The sequence below is a fragment of the Callorhinus ursinus genome, unplaced genomic scaffold, assembly GCF_003265705.2.
Source record: "Callorhinus ursinus isolate GAN/ISIS: 27379988/994484 unplaced genomic scaffold, GSC_fseal_2.0 scaffold1, whole genome shotgun sequence".
NCBI classification, from domain to species: domain Eukaryota; kingdom Metazoa; phylum Chordata; class Mammalia; order Carnivora; family Otariidae; genus Callorhinus; species Callorhinus ursinus.
The window spans coordinates 115,869,948-115,880,850 of NW_027397063.1; the positions used below are offsets into that span (position 1 = coordinate 115,869,948).

Here is a 10,903-nt window from a genome sequence, read left to right on the forward strand (position 1 = left end):
TCCTCTTTCATTCATGATTTTGTTCATTTGGGTCATTTCTCTTTTCTTTTTGATAAGTCTGGCCAGGGGTTTATCAATCTTGTTAATTCTTTCAAAGAACCAGCTCCTAGTTTCGTTGATCTGTTCTACTGTTCTTTTGGTTTCTAGTTCATTGATTTCTGCTCTGATCTTTATTATTTCTCTTCTCCTGCTGGGTTTAGGCTTTATTTGCTGTTTTTTCTCTAGCTCCTTTAGGTGTAGGGTTAGGTTGTGTATTTGAGACCTTTCTTGTTTCTTGAGAAAGGCTTGTATTGCTATATACTTCCCTCTTAGGACTGCCTTTGCTGTATCCCAAAGATTTTGAACAGCTGTGTTTTCATTTTCATTGGTTTCCATGAATTTTTTTAATTCTTCTTTAATTTCCTGGTTGAGCCATTCATTCTTTAGTAGGATGCTCTTTAGCCTCCATGTAATTGAGTTCTTTCCGACTTTCCTCTTGTGATTGAATTCTAGTTTCAAAGCACTGTGGTCTGAAAATATGCAGGGAATAATCCCAATCTTTTGGTACCGGTTGAGACCTGATTTGTGACCTAGGATGTGATCTATTCTAGAGAATGTTCCATGGGCACTAGAGAAGAATGTGTATTCTGTTGCTTTGGGATGGAATGTTCTGAATATCTCTTTGAAGTCCATTTGGTCAAGTGTGTCATTTAAAGTCTTTATTTCCTTGTTGATCTTTTGCTTCGATGATCTGTCCATTTCAGTCAGGGGGTTGTTAAAGTCCCCCAGTATTACTGTATTGTTCCAATGTGTTTCTTTGCTTTTGTTATTAATTGCCTTATATAATTGGCTGCTCCCCTGTTAGGGGCATAGATATTTACAATTGTTAGATCTTCTTGTTGGGTAGACCCTTTAAGCAGGATATAGTGTCGTCCTGATATGAGGAATTCTTAATCTCAGGAAACAAACTGAGGGTTGCTGGACTGGTGGGGGGTAGGAGGGATGGGGTGGCTGGGTGATGGACACTGGGGAGGGTATGTGCTATGGTGAGTGCTATGAATTGTGTAAGACTGTTGAATCACAGACCTGTATCTCTGAAACAAATAATACATTACATGTTAAAAAAAAAAAAGAAGATAGTAGGAAGGGGGAAAATGAAGGGGGAGAAATCGGAGGGGGAGACGAACCATGAGAGACTATGGACTCTGAGAAAGAAACTGAGGGCTCTAGAGGGGAGGGGGCTGGAGGGATGGGTTAGCCTGGTGATGGGTATTAAGGAGGGCACGTATTGAATGGAGCACTGGGTGTTATATGCAAACAATGAATCATGGAACACTACATCAAAAACTAATGATGTAATGTATGGTGATCAACACAACATAAAAAAAGAAAGAATAGCTCTCTCCTATCAGAAGCATGAAAAAGAAAGAAAAGGTGAATTACGATTTTCAGGCAATGATAAGTGGCTGGTGAACTCTATATGGAAGAGAAAAGGAGATAAATAAGAGTTGTGAAAGGTGAAGAACATAAACATAGCTATTCTAAACTGGTATCTTCCAGAGCCCTTAAAAAAAGATTGTTTTGTTAATAGACAAATGAAATGCTAACATTAAAATGTAAGAGAAAATAAAGCATAAAGAAGCTGGAAAAATACTACTGACTGTTTGAGAGGAGCCCTGTCACAAAGCTGGTAATCTAGCAACTCAAAAAGTTGTGGAACATCTTTCCCCTAAAAATGTCCGGACTGCAAGAAAACAGATGTCAGAGTACAGATAGGAAACAGGCAATGGGCAGGGGAAGGAGGGAGAGTGTAGGCAGGGGAACAAGAGCCTGTTAAGTTGTTTATCCTCAAACCATTAGGAGGAAGGCTAGGAAGCCTCTACCCCATGAGCACTGGGATAGCAAGGAAATTATTTCTTGTTATTTGGTGACTTTTACATTTGACTTTACTTTTCAAGATTATATAGAGCCTATTATTGGAGCAAGTCAGCTTGTATGTATATACCAATATGTTTTAATTCTGTGTTTATCTGCCAGTTATTTTTTGTATTTGAAAATTAAATGTACCATACTTGCACCCAAGTCATTTTATGCAAAGGGTAAAATTTGTTAAAAAATTGCAAAAATAAACACATATCTTCTTCAAGGTCAGTATAACTCAAACCATCATGCTTAGCTGCTTAGTCTCCCCAAATAGGCATACTAGGGTGTCCCTTAAAGCACCCTTGCTTTTATTTTATTTTTTATTTAGTATTTTTAAAAGATTTTATTTATTAATTTGACAGAGAGAGAGAGAGAGAGAGAGAGAGAGAGAGAGAGCGCACAAGCAGGGGGAGCAGCAGGCAGAGGGAGAGGGAGAAGCAGACTCCTTGCCGAGCCGGGAGCCCAATGCAGGACTCCATCCCAGGACCCTGGGATCATGACCTGAGCCAAAGGCAGACACTTATCCGACTGAGCCACCCAGGCGCCCCATAAAGCTTTTTAAAAGGCATTTTAAAAACCAAGAAACAGACTCTTAACTATAGAGAACAAACTGATGGTTACCAGGGGAGAGGCGGGTGGAGGATGGGGGAAATAGGTGGTGGGGATTAAGGAGTGCACTTGTTGCGATGAGCACCGGGAGACATATGGAAGAGCTGAATCACTATATTGTACACCTGAAACTAATATTACAGTGTATGTTAACAAACTGAAATTTAAATAAAAACTAAACTAAACTAAAAGGCAGTTTAAGAGCACAGAAAGGAGCTCCCACTAGAGGGCGCTCCAATCATTTTAGTATGGGGCCATAAGCTAAAGCTTCACTATAGAGACGTACAGTTACACTCACAGAAATTTTTTCCAAATGAGGAAAGATAGGGACAGGTGCCCATGCTATATGACTTCATAAGCAGTTTCCTGTAGTTACCTAAAATGCAGACTTGTGTTTCATGTCTTTTTTCCTCTTTTGCCTTTTGTAGAAATATCTTTTCCCTAGAGATAAAATCAACAGGGTCCATCTCAATAAAAGAACACGCTGTGTGGCGGCCATGCTGCTCCGCCCACCGGCATAAATGTCCGCCCTATGTCAGTGACTTACAGTCTTAAGGAAAAAAGCACCCTGGCTGTTACTCTATTATTATGCCGTTAACTGCAGGTAAATCAAGCTCGTTAGCAGTTGTCCTTTGCTATAGTCAGCCTCAGGCTCACAAACGTAGGGGCCTAGAATACTCAAAAAGTAGTTACAGGTCTTCTCTCTGGCTCTAATCTCTTCTAGAAGAGACTACTTTCTTTTTTTCAATCCCCTAGCTTGTTCAAAGTTTTCTCTTAAACAATTGTTAAGAATTCTAACTCACTTCTTGCTGCTTTCACGGATGGTCAGATGACCAACAATGCTGATCTCAATGGCTAAAGACACCTCTGACAAGAGCTGTGCAGCATCTCTTCTGTTTCCTCCTCTGGTTCATACTGAAGCTAAGGCCTTTCCACGGCCTGACACTTACCGGGGTGAAAGAAGCTAGCTGAATGAAAGAACACATACACATTTCAAGTTCTTGAATTCCGCTACTGTTACACACTGATTTAAAATAATAATTAATAATAGATAATTGGACCACCCAGCTGAAGTCTTGACTTTATGGGTGGGAAGAGGAGAGGGAATCCAAGCTGACTTCTCTATGGTTCAGGCCCTAGGCTCTATTTTCTTCCTGTAGGTTCTAGGGTGCCAGAAATACCAGTGATAAATACCCTAAGGGCAAATGCCAATTCTTTTGCTGGTTCATCCCTGTTAATTAGTGTTTATACTATTTCTAGCCTCTAAAGAATTCCCTTACTTTTATGACTGCTTATTCACACACACATTTTTTTTTTAAGGCATTTCTTAAGATTTTAACCAGCAGTTTTCTACTTGCTTTAGGAAAGGTGGGATGGTGATCACAGCACTGACTTTGAAGTGTCACCTAGATGGTGTAAGAAGAATGATTCTCCTAGGGTCCTTTCGGTTCTTGGTATTCAGACAACTTAGAACTATTCCTTGTAACAAAATCACTAAAATTTACCTGGAAAATGTGAAGCATTTTAACTTTTAGCTTTGGTGTGTTTCTTTAAAATAAGTTCATTAACTGGTAAAAGTTCTACATACTCTAATCACTGTAGTTCTAATATAATGCAGGAAGAATTCAGTGAACTCAACTTGCTGCTAGATTTTTAAAAATAAGAATAAATTTATTAATCAATAACTATGTTCTCAAGCATTATACTACTAAGGGCTTTTAGGTGGCATGAAGGGATTAGAAGGAATCGGTATGCTTAATTCTGCTATTATATGTTGATTTTAAATGATAAAAGGTGAACAGCATTTCCCAACAGTTTACCAGGAAGGGTATTTAGCCCAAAAAAGGTGAGGAGAACATATGTAAAAAAAAGGCTGGTCAGTTGAAAGAGGTAGGAGAAGCAAGCTGTGACATTCTCTTAAAATGTATAAATATATCAAGAAATAACTCATAAAGAAGAAAGGGAGAAGAAAGAAAAGAAAGAAGAAATTCAAAAAAACTCATCAGAGGTGAAACAGGTAAAGAGGATTAAGAGTACACTTATGGAGGCGCCCGGGTGGCTCAGTCATTTAAGCAGTTAAGTGTCTGCCTTTGGCTCAGGTCATGATCCCAGGGTCCTGGGATGGAGCCCTGAGTCAGTTCCCTGCTTATCTGGAAGTCTGTTTTTCCCTCTCCCTCTGCCCCCCTTCCCCCCCCCCCCCCCCGCTCATGCTCTCTCACTCTCAGAATAAATAAAAATCTTAAAAAAAAAAAAAAGAGTACACTAAGGATGAGCACTGAATAATGTACAGAATTGTTGAACCACTATATTGTACACATGAAACTAATATAACATCGTAGGTTAATTATACTGGAATTTAAAAAAAGGGGGGTATGTCAGGATGTACATATTTCTTTGTTTCTTAACTGGAGCTTTCAAAGAATGATGATTAAAGTCTACTAGAATTCAGTTATTTTTAATAAATCAACTAGATATAATTTTAATGGGCTCATGAGGATGGAAGCTGTATTTCTCAGATGACACATGTGGTCTGCTCCCCTTAAAGGAGAGTCTTTACTTTTATGTCACTGTTACCAGAGTCAAATCCTAAGACCCAAATTTAACAAGCAAAACTAAGAAACTGTCAAACAGTTACTAGAAAGGTATCTTTGAAGATCTCTTTTACTGATTAAAGACTTGTAAGGTAAAGACTATGGGAAAAATTTGTGTGTGGTTATGAATAGTTGCGAATCACTGAATTTTACTTGTTGAAATAAAGGGCAAAGGAAAATTAATAAATGAGTAAAATAAATGACCTTCATCAAGCACGTTGTGAGAACCAGACAATGCTTTGCCCAGCCCTGGAGTGACTGCTCGTATACTTACTTTCTCCACATGGCAATGAATGACGGTGCTGACACCAATCCCGTCCTCTCTCCCCCGGCAGCCCTGAACATGGGGGCTTTCCAATAGAGAGGACAGCCACAGAGCTGCAAATAAAACACAAATACAGCGTAAGCCAAGGGGTGGTGAAAAGATGACAGAGCCAAACAACGGGCCTTTGTGGCTTTTACCCTTCGTGCCACAGTGGACAGAGGGTCCTGGAAGGAGCAAAACTGAGGCAGAGGCAAATATACAAGGCACGGGAGATTCAGAGAGAGACACAGGGGAAACAAGAGGATTACATGTGTAATGAAGGGAAGGGAAATCCATTTACCTTTTCTCCAAGTTCATTTACAGTGATGTGTCTTTCCCTTTCCTGATAGTTAAAGCAACCAGTTTCCCTTCCTACCACTCTCACATCATATATTTTCTGCCTTCTAAAAAGAATGATTGAATGTCTTGGTCGTATATGCCCTTCCTTCCTACTGCATAAAAATACAGCCACATCTATTGATGAGGTGCAATCAAAAATGGGGGCACTAACTGCTAGGATAAATGAGGCAGAAGAGAGAATCAGCGATATAGAAGACCAAATGATGGAAAATAAAGAGGCTGAGAAAAAGAGAGAGAAACAACTACAGGATCACGAGGGCAGAATTCGAGAGATAAGTGATACGATAAGACGAAACAATATTAGAATAATTGGGATCCCAGAAGAAGAAGAAGAGAGAGAGAGGGGGGCAGAAGGTATATTGGAGCAAATTATAGCAGAAAACTTCCCTAATGTGAGGAAGGAAACAGGCATTAAAATCCAGGAGGCACAGAGAACCCCTCTCAAAATCAATAAAAATAGGTCAACACCCCGACATCTAATAGTAAAACTTACGAGTCTCAGAGACAAAGAGAAAATCCTGAAAGCAGCTCGGGAGAAGAGATATGTAACCTACAATGGTAGAAACATTAGATTGGCAACAGACCTATCCACAGAGACGTGGCAGGCCAGAAAGGACTGGCAAGATATCTTCAGAGCACTAAACGAGAAAAATATGCAGCCAAGAATACTATATCCAGCTAGGCTATCACTGAAAATAGAAGGAGAGATAAAAAGCTTCCAGAACAAACAAAAACTAAAGGAATTTGCAAACACGAAACCAGCCCTCCAAGAAATATTGAGAGGGGTCCTCTAAGCAAAGAGAGAACCTAAAAGCAGCAAAGAGCAGAAACGAACACAGACAACAGACAGTTAACAGTCACCTTACAGGTAATACAATGGCACTAAATTCATACCTTTCAATAGTTACCCTGAATGTAAATGGGCTCAATGCCCCAATCAAAAGACACAGGCTATCAGATTGGATTAAAAAACAAGACCCATCCATATGCTGTCTGCAAGAGACTCATTTTAGACCCAAAGACACCCCCACATTGAAAGTGAGGGGGTGGAAAACCATTTACCATGCTAATGGACACCAAAAGAAAGCTGGGGTGGCAATCCTTATATCAGACAAACTAGATTTTAAAACAAAGACTGTAATAAGAGATGAGGAAGGACACTATATCCTACTTAAAGGGTCTATCCAACAAGAAGATCTAACAATTGTAAATATCTATGCCCCGAACATGGGAGCAGCCAATTATATAAGGCAATTAATAACAAAAGCAAAGAAACACATTGACAACAATACAATAATAGTGGGGGACTTTAACACCCCCCTGACTGAAATGGACAGATCATCTAAGCAAAAGATCAACAAGGAAATAAAGACTTTAAATGACACACTGGACCAAATGGACTTCACAGACATATTCAGAACATTCCATCCCAAAGCAACGGAATACACATTCTTCTCTAGTGCCCATGGAACATTCTCCAGAATTGATCACATCCTAGGTCACAAATCAGGTCTCAATCGGTACCAAAAGATTGGGATCATTCCCTGCATATTTTCAGACCACAATGCTTTGAAACTAGAACTCAACCACAAGAGGAAAGTCGGAAAGAACTCAAATACATGGAGGCTAAAGAGCATCCTACTAAAGAATGAATGGGTCAACCAAGAAATTAAAGAAGAATTAAAAAAATTCATGGAAACCAATGAAAATGAAAACACAACTGTTCAAAATCTTTGGGATACAGCAAAGGCAGTCCTGAGAGGAAAGTATATAGCAATACAAGCCTTTCTCAAGAAACAAGAAAGGTCTCAAATACACAACCTAACCCTACACCTAAAGGAGCTGGAGAAAGAACAGCAAATAAAGCCTAAACCCAGCAGGAGAAGAGAAATCATAAAGATCAGAGCAGAAATCAATGAACTAGAAACCAAAAGAACAGTAGAACAGATCAACGAAACTAGGAGCTGGTTCTTTGAAAGAATTAACAAGATTGATAAACCCCTGGCCAGACTGATCAAAAAGAAAAGAGAAATGACCCAAATCAACAAAATCATGAATGAAAGAGGAGAGATCACAACCAACACCAAAGAAATACAAACAATTATAAGAACATATTATGAGCAACTCTATGCCAGCAAATTAGAGAACCTGGAAGAAATGGGTGCATTCCTAGAGATGTATCAACTACCAAAATTGAACCAGGAAGAAATAGAAAACCTGAACAGACCTATAACCACTAAGGAAATTGAAACAGTCATCAAAAATCTCCCAAGAAACAAAAGCCCAGGGCCAGATGGCTTCCCAGGGGAATTCTATCAGACATTTCAAGAAGAATTAATACCTATTCTCCTGAAACTGTTCCAAAAAATAGAAATGGAAGGGAAACTTCCAAACTCATTTTATGAGGCCAGCATTACCTTGATCCCAAAACCAGACAAAGACCCCATCAAAAAAGAGAACTACAGACCAATATCCTTGATGAACATGGATGCAAAAATTCTCACCAAAATACTAGCCAATAGGATCCAACAGTACATTAAAAGGATTATTCACCATGACCAAGTGGGATTTATTCCTGGGCTGCAAGGCTGGTTCAACATCCGCAAATCAATCAACGTGATACAATACATTAACAAAAGAAAGAACAAGAATCATATGATCCTCTCAATAGATGCAGAAAAAGCATTTGACAAAGTACAACATCCTTTCTTGATCAAAACTCTTCAGAGTATAGGGATAGAGGGTACATACCTCAATATCATAAAAGCCATCTATGAAAAACCTACAGCGAGTATCATTCTCAATGGGGAAAGGCTGAGAGCCTTTCCCCTAAGGTCAGGAACGCGGCAGGGATGTCCACTCTCACCACTGCTATTCAACATAGTATTAGAAGTCCTAGCCACAGCAATCAGACAACAAAAAGAAATCAAAGGCATACAAATCGGCAAAGAGGAAGTCAAACTCTCACTCTTTGCAGATGATATGATACTGTACGTGGAAAACCCAAAAGACTCCACCCCAAGACTGCTAGAACTCATACAGGAATTCAGTAAAGTAGCAGGATATAAAATCAATGCACAGAAATCAGTGGCATTCCTATACACCAACAACAAGACAGAAGAGAGACAAATCAAGGAGTCTATCCCATTTACAATTGCACCCAAAACCATTAGATACCTAGGAATAAATCTAACCAAAGAGGCAAAGGATCTGTACTCAGAAAACTATAAAATACTCATGAAAGAAATTGAAGAAGACACAAAGAAATGGAAAAACGTTCCATGCTCATGGATTGGAAGAATCAACATTGTGAAGATGTCAATGCTACCTAGAGCAATCTACACATTCAATGCAATCCCCATCAAAATACCATCCACTTTTTTCAAAGAAATGGAACAAATAATCCTAAAATTTGTATGGAAACAGAAGAGACCCCGAATAGCCAGAGGAATACTGAAAAAGAAAAGCAAAGCTGGGGGCATCACAATTCCGGACTTCCAGCTCTATTACAAAGCTGTCATCATCAAGACAGTATGGTACTGGCACAAAAACAGACGCATAGATCAATGGAACAGAATCGAGAGCCCAGAAATGGACCCTCAACTCTATGGTCAACTTATTTTTGACAAAGCAGGAAAGAATGTCCAATGGCAAAAAGACAGTCTCTTCAACAAATGGTGTTGGGAAAATTGGACAGCCACATGCAGAAGAATGAAACTGGACCATTTCCTTACACCACACACAAGAATAGACTCCAAATGGTTGAAAGACCTAAACGTGAGACAGGAGTCCATCCAAATCCTAAAGGAGAACACAGGTAGCAACCTTTTCGACCTTAGCCGCAGCAACTTCTTCCTAGAAACATCGCCAAAGGCACGGGAAGCCAGGGCAAAAATGAACTATTGGGATTTCATCAAGATAAAAAGCTTTTGCACAGCAAAAGAAACAGTCCACAAAACCAAAAGACAACCGACAGAATGGGAGAAAATATTTGCAAACGACATATCAGATAAAGGGCTAGTATCCAAAATCTATAAAGAACTTATCAAACTCAACACCCAAAGAACAAATAATCCAATCAAGAAATGGGCAGAAGACATGAACAGACATTTTTCCAAAGAAGACATCCAAATGGCCAACAGGCACATGAAAAAGTGCTCAACATCACTCGGCATCAGGGAAATCCAAATCAAAACCTCAATGAGATACCACCTCACACCCGTCAGAATGGCTAAAATTAACAAGTCAGGGAACGACAGATGTTGGCGGGGATGTGGAGAAAGGGGAACCCTCCTACACTGTTGGTGGGAATGCAAGCTGGTGCAACCACTCTGGAAAACAGTATGGAGGTTCCTCAAACAGTTGAAATTAGAGCTACCGTTCGATCCAGCAATTGCACTACTGGGTATTTACCACAAAGATACAAATGTAGGGACCCGAAGGGGTACATGTACCCCAATGTTTATAGCAGCAATGTCCACAATAGCCAAACTGTGGAAAGAGCCAAGATGCCCATCGACAGATGAATGGATAAAGAAGATGTGGTATATATACACGATGGAATATTATGCAGCCATCAAAAGGAATGAGATCTTGCCATTTGCAATGACATGGATGGAACTGGAGGGTGTTATGCTGAGTGAAGTAAGTCAATCAGAGAAAGACATGTATCCTATGACCTCACTGATATGAGGAATTCTTAATCTCAGCAAACACACTGAGAGTTGCTGGAGTGGTGGGGGGTGGGAGGGATGGGATGGCTGGGTGATAGACATTGGGGAGGGTATGTGCTACGGTGAGTGCTGTGAATTGTGCAAGACTGTTGAATCACAGATCTGTACTTCTGAAACAAATAACGCAACATATTTTAAGAAAAAAGGAAAAGAAGAAGATAACAGGAGAGGAAGAAAAGGGGAGTATGTCAGAGGGGGAGACGAACCATGAGAGATGATGGACTCTGAAAAACAAACTGAGGGTTCTAGAGGGTAGGGGGGTGGGTGGATGGGTTAGCCTGGTGATGGGTATTGAGGAGGGCACGTTTTGCATGGTGCACTGGGTGTTATGAACAAACAATGAATCATGGAACACTGCATCAAAAACTAATGATGTAATATATGGTGATTAACATAACAATAAA

The 10,903-nt window shown here is 39.8% G+C and overlaps 1 protein-coding gene across 10 annotated transcripts in view; it reads right to left on the minus strand.

Moving 5' to 3' along the window:
• Window positions 1-10,903, minus strand: part of PPP2R3A (protein phosphatase 2 regulatory subunit B''alpha) — a 214,616-nt gene that overhangs the window by 111,709 nt on the left and 92,004 nt on the right. For all 10 annotated transcript variants that reach the window (XM_073899719.1, XM_073899723.1, XM_073899703.1 and 7 more), the window contains one exon: window positions 5,377-5,480. In XM_073899719.1, the coding sequence (XP_073755820.1) occupies window positions 5,377-5,480 (104 nt within the window). The remainder of the gene's footprint in view (window positions 1-5,376; window positions 5,481-10,903) is intronic.